Source organism: Salvelinus sp. IW2-2015, linkage group LG20, assembly GCF_002910315.2.
Source record: "Salvelinus sp. IW2-2015 linkage group LG20, ASM291031v2, whole genome shotgun sequence".
Taxonomy (NCBI): Eukaryota; Metazoa; Chordata; class Actinopteri; order Salmoniformes; family Salmonidae; genus Salvelinus; species Salvelinus sp. IW2-2015.
The window spans coordinates 74,354,316-74,379,162 of record NC_036860.1 but is presented as its reverse complement, the minus strand read 5'-3'; the positions used below and the strand labels follow the sequence as shown (position 1 = coordinate 74,379,162).

The 24,847-nt window shown below is 43.8% G+C and overlaps 3 protein-coding genes across 3 annotated transcripts in view; 2 read left to right on the top strand and 1 right to left on the bottom strand.

Moving 5' to 3' along the window:
- Positions 1–11,276: 11,276 nt before the first annotated feature.
- LOC111980779 (insulin-like growth factor-binding protein complex acid labile subunit) lies at positions 11,277–13,897 on the top strand. The gene is made up of 2 exons (XM_024011757.1): positions 11,277–11,385; positions 11,725–13,897. Exon 2 carries the CDS (start codon positions 11,730–11,732, stop codon positions 13,530–13,532), a length of 1,803 nt encoding a protein of 600 aa, XP_023867525.1. The 5' UTR covers positions 11,277–11,385; positions 11,725–11,729; the 3' UTR covers positions 13,533–13,897.
- A 341-nt stretch (positions 13,898–14,238) lies between these two features.
- LOC111980777 (dynein axonemal assembly factor 8) lies at positions 14,239–24,650 on the top strand. The gene is made up of 25 exons (XM_024011755.2): positions 14,239–14,618; positions 14,832–14,936; positions 15,035–15,481; positions 15,629–15,731; positions 17,509–17,668; positions 17,758–18,000; positions 18,156–18,446; positions 18,712–18,853; positions 18,979–19,194; positions 19,591–19,785; positions 19,884–19,997; positions 20,132–20,276; positions 20,396–20,690; positions 21,004–21,083; positions 21,229–21,383; positions 21,517–21,640; positions 22,265–22,396; positions 22,486–22,650; positions 22,829–23,131; positions 23,236–23,292; positions 23,375–23,413; positions 23,596–23,765; positions 23,871–24,066; positions 24,237–24,331; positions 24,441–24,650. The coding sequence occupies exons 1-25, from the start codon at positions 14,502–14,504 to the stop codon at positions 24,564–24,566; spliced, it is 4,215 nt and encodes a 1,404-aa protein (XP_023867523.2). The 5' UTR covers positions 14,239–14,501; the 3' UTR covers positions 24,567–24,650.
- Position 24,651: 1 nt separating this feature from the next.
- The window catches only part of LOC111980094 (putative E3 ubiquitin-protein ligase UNKL), a 15,703-nt gene continuing 15,507 nt past the window's right edge, over positions 24,652–24,847 (bottom strand). Inside the window, exon 8 of the mRNA XM_024010758.2 lies at positions 24,652–24,733. Coding sequence (XP_023866526.2) covers positions 24,652–24,733 — 82 coding nt within the window. The remainder of the gene's footprint in view (positions 24,734–24,847) is intronic.

Sequence of the window (24,847 nt, the reverse complement as noted above, 5' to 3'; positions counted from 1 at the left end):
AACTATACATTCATGTACATACTACCTCAATTGGCCCGACCAACCAGTGCCCCCGCACATTGGCTAACCGGGCTATTTGCATTGTGTCCCGCCACCCGCCACCCACCACCCGTCAACCCCTCTTTTACGCTACTGCTACTCTCTGTTTATCATATATGCATCGTCACTTTAACCATATCTACATGTACATACTACCTCAATCAGCCCGACTAACCTTTGCCTGTATGTAGCCTCGCTACCGTTATAGCCTCGCTACTGTATATAGCCTCGCTACTGTTATTTTTCACTGTCTTTTTACTGTTGTTTTATTTCTTTACTTACCTATTGTTCACCTAATACCTTTTTTGCACTGTTGGTTAGAGCCTTTAAGTAAGCATTTCACTGTAAGGTCTACACCTGTTGTATTCGGCGCACGTGACAAATAAACCTTGATTTTATTTCTATGTGGTGGGCATCCTTTAAGTTGCTGATGTGGAAGAGAGAGAAAGTATCCCTAGGGCTCTCTCCTAGCTGTGACTGTCCCCAGGGCTGGGCACAACTGCTGTGCTGTGTCCCCCATGCTCATAGCACATCATGCAACAAATGAGTCCAACAGGATGGTCTGACAGCATTTATGCCCCAAAGGCCCACTGCACCATATACAGAAGATGGGAAGCTATATAGTCTGTAGTGTTATTGCTCTGTCAGGCTGTTATCAGCCTATAAAATACTTAATTCCAAGGTTCTGTTAAACACACAGCTGTTAGGTTTTATGTGGATGCTTAGTGTTCACAAGGGACAGTAGTACAGCTCTGGAATCTGGTAATGGGGAAGGGTTGACTAGGGTTATCAAACTGAGTAAAAGCTCTAGACAACATGCTCTTATGGATCCCCCAAGCACTGGCTGCTAATCACATGGTGATTTAATGGCTGACAACAGGGGAAGTGGCTGTCATGGGTCCCACAGAAGACTCGTAGCTCATTACGTATGGTAATACACACAATCCAGGGTTTCATTAGACCTGCCAACAGCAACAGTGTCCATGGGGCTCTGTCTGCTCCATCGGTCTCTTAGAAACTCTGAGCTTTAAGGGGCCGCTGGTAGTTTGGAAATGTGAATGCCCCCTCCTTTTTCAATATAGGCAGTATGCAAATTCATACTGTAGGCTACTATGTGTACTTATATGGCCTCATGAAAAACCTACCGGGGACTCAATATTGCTGTGACAAATTAATCTCATCAAGATACTGTAATAAAAAAGGATCTGAAAACAGAGACTGAAATGGAAGTGTAACACTCCATGTTGCAGTTCAATCTGTAACACCAGGGGCTTGTGTTGAGAAAACTGCAGTCATATGTTGTAAGCAGAGGGTGGATGCCAATCAACTAAATGGTGGCTGGTTGTATCTATGAGGGTGCACCTCAAGCATGTCTACTTAATAAAGTGTGAAAGTGTGTAAATGAGTCTGAAATGGGAAAATGTCTGTCTATATGAAGTTTGGCAAATTCACTCTTCAGCATATTACATTTTCCTAATAATTATCTCCCATTGTCCTGTGCAGCATACTAATCAGGTAAATAAGTGGGATGTATCAGGTCCACTGTAGCTCAGTTGGTAGAGCATGGCGAAGCATAGGGAAGTCAGGAACCAATATACTCAGTCAGTTAGGAACGCTAAGGCTAGCTTTAACAAACAGAAATTTGCTTCCTGTAGCACTCATTCCAAGAAGTTTTGGGACGCTGTCAAGTCCATGGAGAATAAGAGCACCTCCTCCCAGCTGCCCACTGCACTGAGGATAGGAAACACTGTCACCACTGATAAATCTACGATAATTGATCAATTCAATAAGAATTTTTCCACGGCTTGCCATGCTTTCCACCTGGCTACCCCTAACCTGGCCAACATTTCAGCACCACCTGCAGCAACTTGCCCAAACCCCCGCCCCCGCTTCTCCTTCACCCAAATCCAGACCACTGATGTTCTGAAAGAACTGCTAAATCTGGATCCCTACAAACCAGCTGGGCTAGACAATCTGGACCCTTTCTTTCTAAAATTATCCGCCAAAATTGTTGTAACCCCTATTACTAGCCTATTCAACCTCTCTTTTGTATCGTCTGAGATCCCCAAAGATTGGAAAGCTGCCGCGGTCATCCCCCTCTTCAAAGGGGGAGACACTCAAGACCCAAACTGTTACAGACCTATATCCATCCTGCCCTGCCTTTCTAAAATCTTCGAAAGCCAAGTTAATAAACAGATCCCCGACCATTTCGAATCCCACCTTACCTTCTCCACTATGTAATCTGGTTTACTAGCTGGTCATGGGTGCACCTCAGCCACGTTCAAGGTCCTAAACGATATCATAACCGCCATCGACAAGAGACAGTACTGTGCAGCCGTCTTCATCAACCTGGCCAAGGCTTTCGACTCTGTCAATCACCACATTTTTATCGGCAGACTCAATAGCCTTGGCTTCTCAAATGACTGGTTCACCAACTACTTCTCAGATAGAGTTCAGTGTGTCAAATTGGAGGGCCTGTTGTTCTGAACCTCTGGCAGTCTCTATGGGGGCGCCACAGGGTTCAATTCTCGGGCCGACTCTTTTCTCTGTACATATCAATGATGTCGCTCTTGCTGCAGGTGATTCTCTGATCCACCTCTATGCAGACGACACCATTCTGTATACATCTGGCCCTTCTTTGGACACTGTGCTAGCAAACCTCCAAACGAGCTTCAACGCCATACAACACTCCTTCCGTGGCCTCCAACTGCTTTTAAATGCTAGTAAAACGAAGTGTATGCTCTTCAACCGATTGCTGCCCGCACCCTCCCGCCCGACAAGCATCACTACTCTGGACGGTTCTGACCTAGAATATGTGGACAAATACAAAAACCTAGGTGTCTGGTTAGACTGTAAACTCTCCTTCCAGACTCACATTAAGCATCTTCAATCCCAAATTAAATCTAGAATCGGCTTCCTATTCGCGACAAAGCCTCCTTCACTCATTCCGCCAAACATACCCTCGTAAAACTGACTATCCTACCGATGCTTGACTTCGGCGATGTCATTTACAAAATAGCCTCCAACACTCTACTCAGCAAACTGGATGTAGTTATTCACAGTGCCATCCGTTTGATCACGAAAGCCTCGTATACTACCCACCACTGCGACCTGTATGCTCTCGTTGGCTGGCCCTCACTACATATCCGTCACCAAACTCAGTAGCTCCAGGTCATCTATAAGTTTTTGCTAGGTAAAGCCCCGCCTTATCTCAGCTCACTGGTCACCATAGCAACACCCACCCGTAGCACGCGCTCCAGCAGGTATATTACACTGGTCATCCCCAAAGCCAACACTTCCGTTGGCTGCCTTTCCTTTCAGTTCTCTGCTGCCAATGACAGGAACGAATTGCAAAAATCTCTGAAGCTGGAGTCTTATATCTCCCTCTCCAACTTTAAGCATCAGCTGTCTGAGCAGCTTACCGATCACTGTACCTAATGCCCCATATTATTACTTACCCTCTTGCTCTTTTGCACCCCAGTATCTCTACTTGCACATCATCATCTGCACATCTATCACTCCAGTATTAATGCTAAATTATAATTATTTTCACCTCTAGGGCCTTACCTCCCTACTCTTCTACATCTGCACACACTGTACATAGATTTTTCTATTTTTCTTTTCTTTTGTGTTATTGACTGTACGTTTGTTTATGTGTAACTCTGTGTTGTTGTTTTTGTCGCACTGCTTTGCTTTATCTTGGCCAGGTCGCAGTTGTAAATGAGAACTTGTTCTCAATTGGCCTACCTGGTTAAATAAAAGGTGAAATAAAAAAATAAAAAAGTTGCAATGTCAGAGTTTTGGGTTCGATTCCCGGGACCACCCATATGTAAAATGTATGCATACATGACTAAGTCACTTTGGATAAAAGTGCCTGCTAAATGACATAATTATATTATGTATATTATATACGGTAGTATTATACTATATAGTATTATTATATTAAATGGGAGATGGCTCAATGGAACAAAAATGTGCTATAATGTAAAAGGTTTTTCCATTAACTCTGCAGCACCATGACAGAGGTAAGATATGAACACTGTTATTAAGGGCTATTAGAGGCTAGATTCTCACAAGACGAATGACTCTCTAATGGACTATTATCAAAGGCCAAATAGAGGTTGCATATATTTGGCCTGTTTCACTACATGTACAGGTGGGTAACCTGTACGAGTGTGAAATYTGTTTTTTGCATATCCCAACTACCCCTGAGACACATACCTTGCTTGCCAACCCATGTATCATACCCAGCAGCGCTATAACATATGTCCATTTAACATAGAACACAGCGTGTCCACAATTACATTATGGCCTATGAGCATAGAAGGACATCAATTGGTCTTGCAATTTTACAGTCTAATTGGTCTGCGTATCTAAGCATAACATTTTGTGTTTTATGCACTCAACAAGCAGAGAGCAACGATGCCTCCTGTATTCAACAGACATTCTGAGTATTATCCTGACTAGTGGGTCTGGGGGGTTCCGATATGAGGCTTAAAGATCAACTCAGCTGCTAATGTGCTAATGAACATTTCAATCAGTCTAGCCTACTTATAAAAACACATTTTAATACCAACCCTCAATGCTTTGTACAGATAGGCCTATCTCCCATCATGCATTGGTTGAGTTTGCATTGTGTGGACAGGTTTGGGGTGAATGAATACCTAGGAAACCGTTAGAGGGTTTGAAACCTTATATGAAAGGCAGATTTCTTTTTTTCTCTAACAATCAGACAGACCACACACACCAATCAGCATCAATGTAAAAAGATCACACCTAAGATTTGGGTTCTTTGTTGCTCTCTGAATCATGCCTCCATCAACGCTTGATTGATTGCATAATGGTCAGAGGCACAGGTTACAGCATGTGACAAGGCTTAAAAATCATCCAGGGATATGAAAGTGTATGTGAGAAATGTATTAGCTAAGGCTTACATGGATTCAAAGTGGGCTACATTTGACCAATTCAATTCCCAAATGAATTGGGTTCCTAATTGAATAGGGTTGTGTGGATCTCCTTTCTGATCTGACCAGCAATCAGCTTGGCGTGGTACCAACAAAAATAAATCATGAACGAGACCATACCTAGTCACAATCATTCTCATCGCACCATAATCTACCTCCCAAGCCGAGCATGAGGCTGAATGGCATGATTCCAGTCACTAATGTTTGAAATGGCTTTGGCTCACACAGCTGGACATTTCAGAGCTCTTGAATGGATAGGTCTCTGTCAGACGTTTTCATACCGAAAACCGGGAGTCAATTTGATTGTGTATCACGAAGGAAGGCCTCTGTTCTTATTAATTGTGAAAAATTGCCTCCATCCAGTTAGATGGAATTAATTAGTGCCAATCAATGTTCCCTTTAAACTGCGTGTGTGCGCGAACCACCTCCTCCAGGACTGTTGTGGAGAAGAAATGCCAGGCCGCACAGAGACGCAAGAGATTGATCTTCACTGAGTTCGCCCCCATTAGACTATATAGATCAATGTTTTTTTCTGTGATCGAATCAACATTATATCAGCAAAACAAATCTAACTTTGCAAGATTTAGTCTTTGATTTTGTTGTAGGCAGAGCCAGAGCGCAAAGGAGTAGAATTCTATTGGCGGGGGTAGGCCACGAGCGGTCTTTCAATCACCCGCGATTGAATGCCCTTTTCAGATCAGAGCGCAGAGCCGCGCATGTGCACACTTGTTGATATTCTTTGCTAGTTAGCGAGTTATTAGCCCAGTTATAGATAAGTATAGGTCAGCCTTGGGGAGTTACTGCTTCCTACAAGAGGCTACATTTCAAGTAGTCTTTGAAAAGCCAGTCAGGCAAAAAGCTTACGTCTTAATTAAAGGGGCAGTGATGTATTTTGACGCAGGCTTGAATTTGCAAATAAGCCAATAGGCAGAGAGGTAGGCTACATTGTCTAATTCTCTGTATGGTAATAATAATCACTGTTATTTTGTAAAGTGATTTCTTGCATCATACAATACAATGCAATTTACAGTCACCTATTTGGCCCACGGTGTTACAGAACAGACCCTAGTAAAAAATAAATGTCAAGCCCTTCAGAATGTAAAAATGTTATTAAAAGTGTCATACAATGTAGGCCTGCATTGAACACCAAATATAGGCTAATGTAAGCTATATCATAGAAATCAAAATCTATTTCCATGTAAAATTTTTATATGATTTGCTCCATTGGTTTTGTTGGTAGGCCTACATTATGCTCAAATAGCCACAATAGGGTACAGCCTCAGTGTTCACTGAATATCAGTGCCGGAATTTGCATAAAATTCTCACAAGGTTCAAGTTTCCACTCACAAGACCTAAAATTTGCTCAGTGCCCCAAAACATTAGAGGGAACATTGGTGCCAATAAGTCCATTTGTTTGAGATTGAGGCCTGCAGGTTTCATCTAATGCCTATAGGCCTAGTAGGATGTACCCAACAGATGGCGTGTGATATGGACTCATCTCAAAAGCAGACCAGTGGGTCAAAATAATGTTTACTGATTCAAGCATTTAAAATCATACAGGTTAGTTCATTCCTACAAAGTATTTTCTGTACTACAGCTTCATTATTCTTTACCTTTGATTCAGATGTGGATCATGGCCCTTTCTGACAGTTCCTCTCCATTTTGAGACAGGTTGGGGCATCATTTTCAATTTTACAGGAACATCCTTTTCAAGTGAATAATCTTACATCTTCAGGGAAGATTAGTCTTATCTTGAGGGCAGAAGAATCTTGTCTTGGAGAGTAATAATAAATCTCTCGAGGGGATTATTTCATGTTCTGAGTAGATTAAAATACTTTTTTGTAACACGATAATACAATTAATCCCTGAAATAATGAAAAAGTTCCATGGTTATTTCATATTACCTTGAGGTAAACTCTTCTTAGCCTACGTCTCCCACGGCTCCACACAAAGCCGCTAGCCTAACTTTTATTCAGTACTGTTCTATCACTGTGAAATAGAAATAAGCTTGTTCCACTTCACCTGTGTAGTTGTAGGCTACAATCTACTGCAAACCAACTTTTTACGACACATTCCTTGACTTTAGCCCCTCTACATACATAGCCTGTATAAAGAGAAAGGAAATTACTTTAAGCTTCCATGCCCCCTCTCACTTGTCAATGGATTGGGTTTGATGTCATCTCTTGCAATAATCATGCAAAAGTACCCGGAGGAATGGTAATGTTCTTTTATGAAATTATACCTATTATCTGCTCCCTACATCTGGAGAATCCAATATGCCAGCAGCATATGTAATCCCAGGGAAGACGACATTCTATATTTCATACAATATGGCTGTTGCATGTGATCTTAAGGGACTTGTGCCATTGGGCTACCTTCAACAGCCCTGCACTATACAAAAGCCCCACATATAATGTATTTAGTTAGCCTACAATCTGTATAAGAAGGCAGCTGTAAAAAAATAAGTCTGTGCAACTGGCAAAAATATTATTTTCCCTATTATCGTAAAATATAACATAGCTTTGCTCCATAACCAGCAATCAAAACAGTGTCAGCCTGCACGATTGCACAACAGTTAGCCTAACGGAGGTAGGCAGTATTTTCTACTATTGGGATAGAATTTGGAAGGCAGTAGAGTGCACTTGCCCCTCTGGGCATTCATTCTCTGACAGACAGTCATGAGCAGCAGAAGGAATAACAAAAAGACAAGGAAGATGCGGTATTGTAGCTATCAGCACGGATTCTCCAACACACACTGACACGGTGCCCTTCAGGTCTGTTCACCACTGCTGAGGAAGTTCCCAACTTTTCCACTGCTAGTTATGTGACTGAGGAGTTGATCTATTCCTCCTGTATATAAACACTGACTCCCAGCAGAGCSCAAGACATTGCTCTACGTTCACTGCAACTGCAGCTGGGGCTCTGTCACTCACTATGAAGCCTCCTGTTCTCCCGGTGCTGACAGACCTGGGAAGGGAACCTTTGTGCTGGTTGAGAGCAGGGGAGTGAGCCAATTAGAGATGTTTGTCTGGGGAGCAGGATTTGTTAAAGACGCACTATGGGASATTTCCCTCCGGTACAGGGATTTACACTCCTTCATGAGACCCATTCCCTTCATTTCTTAAAAATAGGATAAGTAAATAAGCTGGTATATCTTTTTGCGATGGCTCATTAATCATTCTAACAGCATAAAACTCAACAATGTTCTTCCATATTATTTTAATTTGACACCATGCTGTAGCAAACAAGGGCCTCCTCTGCTAGAGAAGAAATGGAAGTTCTGAATCCAACTTGAATGAAACACTGCCATGACAGAGTGTATGTGGTAAGGTGGCTAACTTGTTGGACTAATTCAAAGTAAAACAATATCTCAAAACATGTAAACACCAGCAAACAGATTGGGATAACTGGCTTGTATGCTGAAGGGTCTTTTCTTTCAGAGAAAGTGAGCTTTCGGGTTCCTTCAACGTGTCTCATATGCCTAGATAACAGAGCAGCAGTGTTCTCTAGTGGTGAAAGAAGTGAATAGCACCACCAATTATAATAATTAAACACTGCTTAAATATTAGGGATGCTTAATCTTTCTAGCACCTTTCAGGCAAGTCTCATGTTGTTCACTATCATGAAACAATCACATTGTGAAAGGAGAAACTTGTTGAGCTAAACAGAGAACTAAGGTGACAGTTCTGTGTCAAAAGTATGACTTTGTGTCTTAAAACCCTGATATACCTACTTAAGTCTAGGTTTAGGATATCATTTAGCGACTAAAATGTTCAGTGTGACAAAACAATGTCATTTAATGCCTGCCAGTATTGGAGAAGGCATTACACAACATACCCATGTCTTTTCTTAACCGCCAGTCTCTCAAAGTCCAGGATTGTCCAGCCAATGGTCACGTTTTCTGTTAGATTTTATTGAATTTGGACGTCCTTAGGCACATGTCTGGTTCTGGGTAGTCCAGTAAGTTCACGAAACCAAGCTACAGAGAAAGAGGATAAAGTGAAAGTCAACCCAAGTTTAACATCAGAGTCTGTTTGCTGGTCAATGTGTGTGCTATGAGATAAGAAACAACTACATTTCCCTATACCTGGGATAATGATTAGCTACAGTGCACTGATATCAAGACAACATTCTGACAATAAAAGATCTAACAACACATAATACTGAGCTTTTACGCACATTGCAAGTACAAACCTGAATCTCTTTTTGTAATACAGTTCAAGTCAGAAGTTTACATACACTTAGGTTGGAGTCATTAAAACTCGTTTGTCAACCACTCCACAAATTTCTTGTTAACAAACTGTAGTTTTGGCAAGTCGGTTAGGACATCTACTTTGTGCATGACACAAGTAATTTTCCCAACAATTGTTTACAGACAGATTATTTCACTTATAGTTCACTGTATCACAATTCCAGTGGGTCAGAAGTTAAAATACACAAAGTTGACTGTGCATTTAAACAGCTTAGAAAATTCCAGAAAATGATGTCATGGCTTTAGAAGCTTCTGATAGGCTAATTGACATCATCATCATCAACCTTCAAAATCTTTGCTTGACATCATGGGAAAATCAAAAGAAGTTAGCAAAAACTTCTGAAAGAAATTTGCAGACCTCCACAAGTCTGGTTCATCCTTTGGAGCAATTTCCAAACGCCTGAAGGTACCACGTTCATCTGTACCAACAATAGTGCGCAAGTATAAACACCATGGGACAACGCAGCCGTCATACCGTTCAGGAAGGAGACGCGTTCTGTCTCCTAGAGATGAGTGTACTTTGGTGTGAAAAGTGCAAATCAATCCCAGAATACAGCAAAGGACCTTGTGAAGATGCTGGAGGAAACACGTACAAAAGTATCTATATCCACAGTAAAACTAGTTCTATATTGACATAACCTGAAATGCAGCTCAGCAAGGAAGAAGCCACTGCTCCAAAACTGCCATAAAAAAATCCAGACTACAGTTTGCAACTGCACATGGGGACAAAGATCGTACTTTTTGGAGAAATGTCCTCTGGTCTCATGAAACAAAAATAGAACTGTTTGGCCATAATGAACATCGTTATGTTTGGAGGAAAAAGGGGGAGGCTTGCAAGCCGAAGAATACCATCCCAACCGTGAAGCACGGGGATGGCAGTATCATGTTGTGGGGGTGCTTTGCTGCAGGAGGGACTGGTGCAGTTAACAAAATAGATGGCATCATGAGGATGGAAAAGTATGTGGATATATTGAAGCAACATCTCAAGACATCAGTCAGGAAGTTAAAGCTTGGTCGCAAATGGGTCTTCCAAATGGACAATTACCCCAAGCATACTTCCAAAGTTGTGACAAAAGGGCTTAAGGACAACAAAGTCAAGGTATTGGAGTGGCCATCACAAAGCCCTGACCTCAATCCTATAGAAAATTTGTGGGCAGAACTGAAAAAGCGTGTGCYAGCAAGGAGGCCTACAAACCTGACTCAGTTACACCAGCTCTGTCAGGAGGAATGGGCCAAAATTCACCCAACTTATTGTSGGAAGCTTGTGGAAGGCTACCCGAAARGTTTGACCCAAGTTAAACAATTTAAAGGCAATGCTACCAAATACTAATTGAGTGTATGTAAACTTCTGACCCACTGGGAATGTGATGAAAGAAATTAAAGCTGAAATAAATCATTCTCTCTACTATTATTCTGACATTTCACATTTTTAAATAAAGTGGTGATCCTAACAGACCTAAGACAGGGAACTTTTACTAGGATTAAATGTCAGGAATTGTGAAAAACTGAGTTTAAATGTATTAGGCGAAGGTGTATGTAAACTTCCGACTTCAATTGTACATTTCAAAATGCCATTGCTACTTTTCAGCCAGCACAGGTTTATTGCACCAGGTTTGTCTTATCTCTCAGCCATGCTGTCTATATCAGTCAGAATCTGACCCTGGCTTTAGTAAACAGCAAAAGGCTACTTGAAAGTCAGACCACCAGACCATATGTACAGTAGACATTCATATAATATTAATTTTTGCGGTATTAATGATGTTATGTAGTAAGAACCAATAGAGAGATAAGAGGTAACTGAGGTCATGGGGGAAAAAATGCATTTTGTTTATTATATTCTTGAACATCAAATAGTTAAGAATGTTCACTCAAAATATACTTATAAAGATACTGATAGGTTTGTATACGTATAAAAAATATATTTGAGAGAGATAAGACCATAGTCTCATTGAAAGACTGATGATGATGCTGGTCATAGGGTATGAACAGGTTAATTCTGAGAGTTCAGTGGGTCTGACTTTTTCTAGAAAGACTAGGCAGGTTTTCCATTCCAAACACAAATACACACGTCCTTCGTTTAGTGGGTGGCTGTCTGTCGGTCTACCTCAGTCAAAATCGCTGAAATATAAGGTAAGGTGAACTATTCTGATTCATTGAACTTTCATCTTTTAAAATGACACATAATAGAAATGAATGTACACTTTATAGTAGCTTTGCATATTTTAGTAATGAATGTTTGCAGTAAAAAAAAAATTATAATGATATTGGAAATAGGCCTAGGCGTTGCCTATACTATTGATCTTAAGTTGGTTCACGTAAAATCTGAGTACACATGTTAATTGATTGGCTTTCAGGGAGGACTTAAAATGTGAGAAAATACATGTTAATTACAAAGAGAATAAGCATATTAAGTAGTTTTAGATAAGGAGCACCAACATTGAGCTTACTTCCTCTGCTCTCTACCCCCAGCTGTTATGCACACCATTGTGCTACTGGTGTTGTGGGTACTGGGGACATCACTGGTGTTGCCAGACCCTGACACAGGGGGAGAGAAACCTACTGAGGAGCCCATTCCTTGTTCCAAGGGCTGCACCTGTCTGCATGACGACTACAGTCTAGAGCTCAATGTCTACTGCAGCGCACGCAACTACACCCAGGCCCCCTCTGACSTGCCTGTCTCCACTCGCTCCCTCTGGCTGGATGGAAACCTGTTCACCACTCTGCCTGCCACCGCRTTCAAGGATCTCAGCAACTTGGATTTTCTGAATCTACAGAGCGGTCAGCTGGTGTCCCTTGACTCCCAGGTGTTCAGAGGGCTTAAGTCGCTAGCTCACATCCACCTGGAGCGCAACCGCATCCGTTCGTTGCCGGGCACTATCTTCCAGAACACGCCTAACCTCGCCTCGCTTAGTCTCCATAACAACCAACTGTCCCGCATTGAGGAGAAGRTGTTTGCTGGRCTCRCACATATGTGGCTTCTCAACTTGGGGTGGAARTCATTAGCAGTGTTGCCTGAGACTGGGTTCCATYACCTGCATGGCCTGAGGGAGCTGGTMCTMGCTGGGAATAGGCTGGCTTACTTACAGCCACAACTCTTCCAAGGTCTTACCGAGCTGAAGGAGTTGGACCTCACRGGAAATTACCTGAAGGTCATTAAGGCTAATGTGTTRWTGAAGCTCCCCAAACTGCAAAAGCTTTACCTGGCRCAGAATCAGATAGTGACGGTGGTACCCAGAGCCTTTGTGGGTATGAAGTCCCTCAGATGGCTGGATCTCACAAACAATAAACTATCAGCGCTCCACGATGAGACTTTCCTTGGTCTTCACAGCCTCCATGTGCTGCGGCTCTCCAACAACTCCATCAGTGGACTAAGGCCCAGGACTTTCCGTGACTTGCAGTACCTTGAAGAACTGCGTCTGAGCTACAACCGGATCCATGCCTTGGGGGACAGGATCTTTGAGGGGCTTGGGCACCTGGAGGTTCTGGAGCTGGAGCACAACCAGGTGCAGGAGGCCCGGATGGGCACCTTCATGGGCCTCTCTCACCTGGCTGTCATTAACCTGTCTGGCAGCTGTTTCCGCAGTCTTCCAGACCAAGTGTTCAAAGGTCTCTCCAAGCTCCACAGTCTTCACCTGGATAAGGGCTGTCTGACCAGGGTCACGACCCAAGCTTTCATTGGACTATCGGGTCTGCGACGACTCTTTCTTCAAAACAACAACATCTCTGTGGTGGAGCGCCAGAGCTTCGTGGAACTCTTGGGCCTACAACAACTAGACCTGAGATTCAATAAGCTCGAGGTCCTAACCTCCCACACCTTCTACGGCCTGAAGAACCTGGACTATCTGCTGCTGTCCAGCAACCTGTTCCGTCAACTTCCCTCTGAGAGCCTCATGCCCTTGAAGCATCTCTCGTGGCTGGACCTCTCAGCTAACAGGCTGGAGATCCTGCACAATGGTACCATGCAGCTGCTGCCCAGGCTACGTTATCTAAACCTGAAAGATAACGCTCTTAGCAGCATTCCACCAGATATCCCAGACACCCTACACCAACTGTGGCTGACGGGGAACCGTTGGAAGTGTGACTGCAGTGTTCTTCCCCTTAGAGACTACAGCTTGAGGAGACCACAGACGGTGCCCCGGCAAGTGGAAACCCTGGCTGAGGGAGAGGAACCCCACACTGTTGTCACAATCTACAACAATATAACATGCAACAGCCCTCCAGGCTTGGTTGGCCATGACCTGAGGGATATCAGCAACGAACATTTCAAGAACTGCTGAAGGGGTCAAAGACGCCAGACATTTGGAAGACAATCGTTTCAAAATAATTGTTATTAGCCTACAAGTTTCCCTGTACATTCAATGATTTAGCCTATATAAATTATTTCTCAAAATATGTAATGTAACAAAATATTTTTGCTACTGTGGTAATTAGGCTTTACATGTTGCAAGTATGTAGCTTTTGCATCATACACTTTTAGTTAGTTTCAGATTTCATGAAATGTTCATTAAATCATTGCACAAAAAAATTGCAAGTAAGCCTACTAGAATGCACAGTGTACAGTACATTTAGCTTTTAGGACATGTTTCAAAGCAGTCCACTTTTGAATGGGTGACTATTAAACTCCTCCTTTGAATAAACACAAGTCATGTTTGTTTTTGTCCTCTGAATAAATATTTAAGAGACAGATTTGCTCAACAAGGAATTGGTCACACGACCAAATATAGATATAGGCCCTAGGTAAACAATAGCAGCCTTTACCAATTAAAGGTGCAGAGGCCCAGCTATTGAGGGGCCAGATGGACCATGTGTGTACACAAGGCAAACACTTCCTCCTGTACCATAATGGTCCAGAACTCTAAGCAGAGGGAGAAGTAAACCTCCAGGGCCTATATATAACGACACTATAACGTTTTCATTTTGAAGAAGTGGACAGAAGCAATTTTAAAGCAGCACATTTCCAATACAGCTTTTACTGCAGGATTCATAGACCGCAGAACTTGAACGGTTCATACATTACTTAACTCGCAGTTAAGATGTTGACATGTTCATGTTGACCGTCTTTCCCCAGGCCCCATCTCTTCTGCACTGCAACACGTGCTCCTCCATAATTTATATGTGCTCCTCACTCTCGTAGTTCAGTTGTTATGGTAACCAACAGTTTGCTAGTTGTTGTTAGCAGCTATTTAACTTTAGCTAACTTAGTGTAGCCGACTGCTACTGCTTTCACATAAGAGTGGTCTATCTTGATGATTATAGATGCATTAGTTTATGTCAATATGGACACGGATCCTTCAACGCGTTGGAATGCTCTTTTTGACAGCTTCAAACCCCATATTCCGTCTATTGATTCGGATTCTTCATCAGTGAGTTTGATTACTGCACTTAGCTAACGTTAGCTAGCTAACAAGAAGTGCAGCTGTAAGACAACGTTAGCTAGCTAGCCCTATGAAAAACCCTTAATTTGTATGAGCTTTGCTACTTACTTGCTGTTCTACAAGAGTTTGAATTGTGTGCCACAGTAAATCTAGATAAATGTATCAAACGTTAGCTGAAATTTGTCAAATCTTACTCTCCAGTCTGAAAATGAAGAAGACATATCCATCTTTCGGCGACCAGTAGCCCTTCTTCCTAAACACACAGAGGGCCTAGAGTGTCTGTCATTGGAGGACTCTGAAATAGAGGTAACGTGAAATAGCTAGCTAGCCGAGCAAGTTTACACCAATTGGTGACCAGTCCTTGACAAGGTTACTGTGTGTGTATCTGTGTGTATCCCAAACAGGAGCTTCTAATATCTATGGCACAGCCACAACTGTGTTTGACAGAGGAGACCCTTTGCCCTCATAGAGAGCCTACAACTGAACCCCATGGAGTTTATCAAGCCACTGATTTAGCCCAGCAGGGCACACACCAGGAGCTCAGTCCCATAGGTAATAAGGTAAATGAGATATGCAGCCATGACTCTATTAGAAATGCAGCTTGGGCAGGAGGCCATCCATGTAGCAACGTTCCTGTGGAGATGAAAGGGGACACCTCAGAGCACCACAGCCATGGCACACTAAACAGACAAAAAACAACTGAGTCCACATCGCCACACCCTTCACATAACACAGCTTGTGAAGAAAACACAGTGGAGTCACTCAATGCTTTGAGAAAGACACAGAGAACTGAACCAAATGGCTCTATGAAAAAGCCACTACAAAATAGTCAAACTGTTTTGTCTTTTGAGGTGAGTTTAAGTTTCCTGTTATAAATTGAGAAGGTACTACATAATAACTAATGTATTTGTTGACCTCTGGTCATTTTCATTCTGCAGTTACATAGATACTGATGAAGTGTTATGTCCGACAAATCAGTACCTTTGTGTTTTTACCAGCCACTGGAGCACTGGGATCTGGACCAGATTCTTCTGACTCTTCAAACAGATAGACTCTATTTAGGAGTCAGTGTGTCTGACGAACCTATGGAAATACAACCAGGTAGACAATAGGGTAACTCTAAGGTATCACTGATACAGTTGAAGTTGGAAGTTTACATACACTTAGGTAGGAGTCATTAAAACTCGTTTGTCAACCACTCCACAAATTTCTTGTTAACAAACTACTTTTGGCAAGCTGGTTAGGACATCTACTTTGTGCATGACACAAGTCATTTTTCCAACAATTGTTTACAGACAGATTATTTCACTTATAATTCATTGTATCACAATTCCAGTGGGTCAGAAGTTTACATACACTAAGTTGACTGTGCATTTCAAAAGCTTGGAAAATTCCAGAAAATTATGTCATGGCTTTAGAAACTTCTGATAGGCTAATTGACATAATTTGAGTCAATTGGAGGTGTACCTGTGGATGTATTTCAAGGCCAACCTTGAAACTCAGTACCTCTTTGCTTGACATCATGCTAAAATCAAAAGAAATCAGCCATAACATCAGAAAAAAAATTGTAGACCTCCACAAGTCTGGTTCATCCTTTGGAGCAATTTCCAAACGCCTGAAGGTACCGCGTTCATCTGTACCAACAATAGTACGCAAGTATAAACACCATGGGACCAAGCAGCCGTCATACCGCTCAGGAAGGAGACGCGTTCTGTCTCCTAGAGATGAACATACTTTGGTGCGAAAAGTGCAAATCAATCCCAGGACAACAGCAAAGGACCTTGTGAAGATGCTGGAGGAAACCGGTATAAAAGTATCTATATCCACAGTAAAACGAGTCCTATATCGACATAACCTGAAAGGCCGCTCAGCAAGGAAGAAGCCACTGCTCCCAAACCGCCATAAAAAAGCCAGACTACGGTTTGCAACTGCACATGGGGACAAAGATCGTACTTTTTGGAGAAATGTCCACTGGTCTGATGAAACAAAATTAGAACTGTTTGGCCACTGTTTGGAGTAAAAAGGAGGAGGCTTGCAAGCCGAAGAACACCATCCCAACTGTTAAGCACGGGGGTGGCAGCATCATGTTGTGGGGGTGCTTTGCTGCAGGAGGGACTGGTGTACTTCACAAAATAGATGGCATCATGAGGATGGAAAATTATGTGGATATATTGAAGCAACATCTCAAGACATCAGTCAGGAAGTTAAAGCTTGCTCGCAAATGGGTCTTCCAAATGGACAATTTCCCCAAGCATACTTCCAAAGTTGTGACAAAAGGGCTTAAGGACAATAAAGTCAAGGTATTGGAGTGGCCATCACAAAGCCCTGACCTCAATCCTATAGAAAATTTGTGGGCAGAACTGAAAAAGCGTGTGCAAGCAAGGAGGCCTACAAACCTGACTCAGTTACACCAGCTCTGTCAGGAGGAATGGGCCAAAATTCACCCAACTTATTGTGGGAAGCTTGTGGAAGGCTACCCAAAACGTTTGACCCAAGTTAAACAATTTAAAGGCAATGCTACCAAGTACTAATTGAGTGTATGTTAACTTCTGACCCACTGGGTATGTGATGAAAGAAATAAAAGCTGAAATAAATAATTCTCTGTACTATTATTCTGACATTTCACATTCTTAAAATAAAGTGGTGATCCTAACTGACCTAAGACAGGGAATTTTTACTAGGATTAAATGTCAGGAATCGTGAAAAACTGAATTTAAATGTATTTGGCTAAGGTGTATGTAAACTTCCGACTTCAACTGTATAGCTACTGCTGAACAACTAGTAGATGTAAAGTAACCAGTGTGCACCTAGCATGTCATTCACACTCAATGCTATTATCATAACGATGTAATCAATTCATTTCTTAATTTGGTCACAGATGGAGACAATGTAAGGTCACAGGATACTATATTGGAGAGGCTGGCTGCTTTCTGTAGGACACAGTCATGTGGAGATGCTGAAGAGAAAAGGGAAACTGCGCCAGATAAAACTTCTGGTGTGCCTCAGAAAGCACCTGTCCAACATCCTACCAATTTCAGGTAAAATATATGATCAAGTAGTGTGGGTTTCACATGATTATGAAGAATGTAATTAACATGAACTAACATGAACGTTTTGTTTACTGCAGACAAAATGGTGGATGGAGAAAGTCTTTCAAAAGGATGGCATTTGAGTTGCAGCCAAGCCGCCAAGAAGCGCCCACCGTTTATATTGATTTACGTAACCCTGAGCCTCCCACGATCACAACCAGACCATGTAACATCACTTCATCACAATCCATGAAACTGACCAACCCCAACCTACACGACGAAAACCAATCTGATGAGAAAACAGACAGTAATATACGGTCTGGTTTACTGAATGGAAAAGAGTAAATATTGCCTTGAATAACTGACCCATTGTAAAGCTCTAAACATTATTACATAGGTTTGTAAATATACAGTACTATAATGGCTCTGTGTCTGTGAACTATGAATTCAGTTTTACTCCTTCCTGAGTTACTGTTTTTTCCCCCCCTTCTCCCAGGGAAGTAACTGGAAAGAGCCTGTTACTCAGAATGTTACGCGAGGCGAACAGAAACAGGAGAGAGCCGGACAGGAAAGATCCAGTTCCAGCAGATTCTACATGCAGAACCCCCAGAAGAGTGGCCTTGAAGGACAAGCTGCCTGAGGCTAACAATGAGATAACATCTCTGCTTCCAGAGGTGGACAACCAAACCACATCTCCCACAATGAAGAGTGACCAAAACAGGCCGCCAGTTGAGAGAACACCTGCTATTCAGCAGAGTGCTACTACCGGGCAGCCAAAGAAACAAAGGTAGATAAGATATTCATTTTAGGGGACTTTATCTCATATACTGTATCTTGAATCTTAGTCACAGTGGCTCACACAGGAGGTTGGTGGCACCTTAATTTGGGAGGACGGGCTCGTGCTAAAGGCTGGAGTGGAATAGTATCAAATACTGTATATCAAACACATGGTTTGATGCCATTCCATTCGCTCCGTTCCAGACATTATTATGAGCCGTCCTCCCCTCAGCAGCCTCCACTGGTGGCTGAACACCTGTTTTGTGACCTGTCAGTGACCGAGAGCAGAGAGAGCAACAGAAACAGAGAGCACAGCGCCAGCAACAGCTCCAGAAACAGCTGGAAAGCTTTAGACCAACAAGGTCTGCCGGAGACAGGGAGCCTGCCGCTGAGAAGACTGATGTTCTTTATGACACTGTAAGTTCATCTGGAACAGAGATTCGGTGCTCACAATTCAATAGCTCTCCACTCAGTCTTCTTTGTCATTGTCATTTCCTCAGCGTTACCCCTACATATATAATATTTTTCGTTCTTTTTTTCAGGAGGCCTCTCACCTACAATCAGTTAATACTCTGCCTGCTGATATGGAGGATAAGGAGTGCTTGCTGCTGACTGTATGTCTCTCCAGTCCAGGCCTGGTAGCCAGCAGCAGTCATCATTGGAAAGCACCAACAGTGGAGTCAGCCACAACCAAATCCCATATATACAATGCTCTGGTTGCTTGGTTTCTGTCTTTGGTGAATATTTATTTGACTAGTTCTTGACAACGTCATTCAACTGAGATCATRTGATTATTTMTACTCTGTTTGAGATGGAGTCCATGTRTTACTGAGGCCTCTAACTTGTMWGMTMMYYGRWSSAGSKCCWSYKSSTSYWGYTGYRYYMGKRYSMGRWSCTMTWRSMMTSMSMGMSSRWSYSCWYCWGRYGKRYMYGYKWGYYSWMGSWCTYSKRKTKRYRYRRMMMMSRSWSMSKSASYGKSWYKYKCTWSWKCMWYWKCSKKYYSMSKGYGMYAMAYYKATMYASATSSWMWTKKWTTWKWWWTWKTTAMTAMTAMTAGTATTCTAATTCCRWYTTCTATGTGAATGCACCCYAACATTTCCTCTMTTCCTCCACCACCTTTTCTGCAGTTAAGTGATTTTCCTTTTTCTTCATAGAAACGGGGTGTGGATAAGGGTCATAGTGTGTTCCAGCAGCGTGTCTGCAGGTTCCTCTCTCAGACCTCCCTCAGAGCCATCACCCATTGGCTGCCGCAGCTCAGGAGCCTATTAGACCAACAGGCCTATCCCCCAACCGTCCACATACCTGCCTCCTGCCTGGACAGCTTTATCTCTGTCAACTCAGACAAAATGGTAGGTAGTAGGTACAGGTGAATGCTTAGAATCMGAGATTGYCTTGATGATGTGGATGTGTTCCCTGTAATGTGCTGTATCTTTGTCCTGTGTCTCAGGCTGTGAAGAGGACCTTCGGTCTGAACCCAGGCTTCTACTGGCAGACTGTMGAGACTCAGGAACTCAGCTGTCAGAGGCCTGAGACCATGTGCACTCAGCAGCTACACACAGAGGTAAGAACATCTTGTCTCAGCTGTTCCAAAGCTCCTTGGTATCGTCTAACCTCAGTGTTAATACCCCATGGTCATGACTGTTGGTATAGGATGAGGAAATCAACCATACAGTTTATTTCTTCTTCTCCTCACAGATAGCTGTTGCTCTGGGATACACGTCTTTGTTCCTGCATCCCCTGGTGGTTCACCACACCCTCCAGCTTCTCCACAACTCAGGCCTGGATGTGTGTGGCCTCCGCCTCCTTTACCCTCCTCCTGGCCTTCTGACCAACAGCACCGGTAAAACGTCTATCAACTAATAAACTTCTATTCTGTTATATTCTTATCTAGTCTGCAGATCTTCAGTGGCCTAGACTGGAATGATTCAGTAAGTTATAGTAAGTCTGTCTCTGATTCAGGCATGGTATCCTACGGGCAGGGAGATGATGGGGCCGATCAGCCCGTCCTTGCCCTGGCTGTCCGAGGGCCTCACGCTCGCACCGTGTGGCAGGATGTAACAGGCCCTTCAGACCCCCTGCTGGCTAGGAAGACAGACCCGGCATCCATCAACGCCCTGCACTACAGCAGCAAGAACTTGCCCCTCCTCTACTCCCCTCGCCTGGCCAGCAGTGTGCACAGGGAACTGGTCACGTGGTTCGCAGGGAGAGTTCCAGGAAATAATTCCCAGAACCCTGACCAGGCTCCAACTGACAGGTGTGTTTGTAGTCCAGAGCCATCCTGATGTCTCACAACCATCACTCAAACATTACAAGTAGAAAAACAAACATATTACTACTAATAATAATAATTTATTAAACTTTTATAGCACTATACCTTATATAAAGAATCTCAAAGCGTTGTAAAACAACATCATTAATCATCATGAGTAGATGGAAGGTCAAGAGACTGAAGGTTTACTCAGTAAACACTGATTGATACATTTGTTTTCATCTTAAACACACACAACACAACACATACAGTAGTTAAAGTATTTCACAAAAACACGATTTTCTTCCAACACTCTCAGCTCTGCCCCTGGTGATGGAGAGGGAAGCAGCCCCTTGTATTTAACCAGGTCCTCTACCACCCTGTGTGCTACTGTTAAAGGTAACTCAGAAACAAGTACACACTTGAGGTCAACAATGTCAGAGTTATGGCTTAATGCTTTACTCTAATCTAGATCATAAGTACAGTAGTTGGAAGTTTCAAAATGTCTTACTGTGGATCTGACTCTTCCCTTCCCACCTCATAGTGGACGTGTTCTTGATAGTGTCTCCAGCGGTGGCACCATGCTGCTACAGCCAGGTTCTGTCTGTGTGTGAGGGCAGAGGGTTCAGTCTGAGGGGGGTCCAGAGGCTGCAGCTCCCCACCAAACGAACCCAGGCACTGGGACTCACCAGTCAGCAGGTAACGACCCCACCTCCACCACACTGTCCCCAGATCAGTCACACCACACTGAACTGACAGCATAGCGCCTGAGAGGAGCCGGTGAGATCAATGTTGACTATGCCCTTAAAAACGTGTCTTTCTCTTTGACAAGGTGTCAGTGTTCTGCAGTCCGCCCACTGTTACTGTGGATGAGAAGGTCGAGCTGTCTTCCCACTGCCTGGTCTTACTTCTGAGGAGAGAGAGTGGCCTGCGTCACTGTGCCAGCCTGCCTGCAGGTATAGCACTTAACCCTGTAATACCTAATATCTCTCCTTCTATCACCTCAAAAGTACACTGAGTGTACAAAACATTAGGAACACCTTCCTAGTATTGAGTTGTACGCCCTTTTGCCCTCAGAACAGCCTCAATTCGTTGGCGCATGGACTACAAGGTGTTGAAAGCGTTCCACAGGGATGCTGGCCGATGTTTACGCCAATGCTTCCCACAGTTGTGTCAAGTTGGCTGGACGTCCTTTGGGTGGTGAACCATTGATACACACGGGAAACTGTTGAGCTTGAAAAACCCAGCAGCGTTGCAGTTCTTGACACACTCAAGCCTGGCACCTACTACCATCCCCCGTTGAAAGGAACTTAATTTTTTTGTCTTGCCCATTCACCCTCTGAATGGCACACATACACCTTCATCTACAATGGTTGAACAGGTGACATCAATAAGAGATCACAGCTTTCACCTGGATTCACCTGGTCAGTCTGTCATGGAAAGAGCAGGTGTTCCTAATGTTTTGTACGCTCAGCGTATAAAGAACATATATCCCATTTGATGCTAATAGGTACTGTAGAGGCATTTGAGCTTGTGACATCAATGTTCCGTCTATTGACACTGATTCCTCTTTTTGTCAGCCCTTGTGAAAGAGTTGGAGAAGCAGAGGTTGTTGGGATGTATCCACATCAGACTGTCAGATGAAGGAAAGCTGGACCCGAGCAGCTGCTTTCACATGTTGCCCTACAGAGAGAGCCTGCTCCATAGCTTTGGTAAGGGAAGAGTTAACACAGTCTGTCAATGATGACCCCCTCCTTGGCTTCCTGGTCTAATTGAGTTTATGTTCATGCTTGGTTCTCAGGTGGGCGAATGTGGGCCGTACCCAACCCCTGCAATGTGGTGCTGTCCAATCACAGGTGTCCATCCAACCCAGAGCTGGAGCAGGTGGTGGTGCTTACTCTGGCTGGAAGGGACATCAGTCAGGGCCTGAGCCTGCTACACAAGCTCTGGACAAGGGACACAACAGGTACTTTACCCCACATTAACCATTCCTACAACACAGCCCATGTTATGAAATATATTTAAAATGCATAATGTTATTCATAATACCAATATTGTACTTGCAATTCAGCTGTAGCACTGAACTCCTCACCTACCTAACCTTGCCCTGCGTTTCTCTCCTTTCTACCCTGTTTCTCTATCAGGCGATGTCGGGGAGGATGGATTCGAGCTGCTGGCCCTGAAGTGGCTGCCCACATTGTCCCGGCAGCAGGCGCGGGAGGTGAGCCCCTATGAGGTAGGAGACCGGCTGTGGCAGAGCAGCCTGGTGGGCCTGGCCTCCTCCCCTGCCCTGGTGTGTGCCCTGAGGAGGGTGGACGCCTTCGCCACCCTACGGCGGCTCCTGCCACGGGACTACCCCGGGAACCTGAACATACTGTTGTCTCCCACTCCTGAATTGGCCTTCAGACAAGCATCTCTCTTCTTCTCCCTGGGAGACATGATCCCTGGTAAAAAACTAGCCAGTGCAAGCTTTACTATTTCACTATACCCTATATCTGGGGTAATCATGTCAAGGATAGCTGGATCTATGTGGATTTTCTCTCATCTTCAGATCACAGTGTGCGCCCATTACTGAAGTTCCTACCCCCACCACGCATTAATGTAGCTGGTATGTGTCACCGGGTCATCAGCACATTCAAACGACTCTCTCACCCACCTCCCTTCTGACTTGTGTTTAATGTTCCTTACAGGTTCCCAGTGTGAGTCATTGTTAAACTGCATGGTGCAGGGTGAGTTTGGAAACGGGTTTATTTGGATGAACTTTGACCGTTAAATAGCATGATGTAATGTAGGAAGTTTTATTAAACATTGGTTACTTGCAAAGTCGATTACTTCAACAATGGTTACAAATATATACAAAAGTTGAAAATGTGTAAGCACCCTGTTTGCCACTCTTGTCTGTTTCCATCAGGCCCCCAGCCACTGGTCACACTGTGTCTGTTCAAGCCTGGAGTGTGGAGCCATGCTCTGGGGAAAATCCTCAGCAAAGTCCAGCGGAGTGGCTTCACTGTGGTGGGCCTGCATGTGCTGGTTCTGGACAATAGCACAGCTGTGTCACTGGTGTCTACTGCAGAGCATCAGGCAACTCACATATTCCTACCTACCTAAACCAGGCCAGTGGACAGATTGTTATATTGTTTTAAATGCATTGGTTCAGCTCAGTTTTCCTCTTGTGTTTTCCTCTAGGACCCCTCTGCTGTAGAAGCCCATGTCCAGTACTTGAGCTCTGGGCCTTCCCTGGCTCTGTGCCTGCAGAGGGAGAACGCTGTGAAGAGGCTACTGGACGTGCTGGGACCTGAGGACCCTGCCCAGGCCCGCGCTCAGGACCAATTCCTCTGGAGGGCCTATTACAGCTCGGACCAGCTACACAGCGGCATCTATGGTCAGTCAGTTGCCCTCGCCCACGCACCATACTGGGCCACCTTCCAGGCCCTGCCAGACAACATAGATCAATCAGTTACAGAGTGGCTGAGACTGGCTTTGGAACAAGGCTTTAATGTTTCAGATGTAATGTTAGTAGCTCATGATGAATGATATAATACTATGTTGTAGGATCGAGAAGCTATCAGAGAGCTGTTCAGGATGTGAAGAGGCTGTTCCCTCAGGGCCTATGCTGCACAGAGACCAACACCATGAGACAGGAGCAGGTACATCACACAGTGCTACAATAGACATGGTTTACTATTCCTAGATGTATAGCCGTCTCGTATGCCCTGTGTTTAATAAGGAACACATGTTGTCACTCACTGTTCACAGATACCCAGTGTACACTCAGACCATTTGGCTTGTCTGGCCCGTGAACAGAGCCACACTCTTGCTGCTGCGAACAAGCCATCTTTATCACACCTTATGGCTTCTGGACTGAATGGAGGTGAGGTCTAGTTTTGAATGTTTTAGCCTAGCTGAATCTTTGTTGTTGAATCGCTTATTTACTACTTTTATGTGTGATACAAAACAGGTCCCTTAATCATTGACTGGGGGCGGGGCCCAGTACACTGGTGGGCAGCAGCAGGCAGGTGTTTGGCAGAGAGCACTGCACCAAGAGCCTGCTGCCATCCACACACAAACAGCCACGTTTACAAAGTTCAACTGCTGTTGATACCGCATCAACTAAACACAACAACAGTTGGCCCAGACCGATCATAGGCATGTCCCAATAAAAA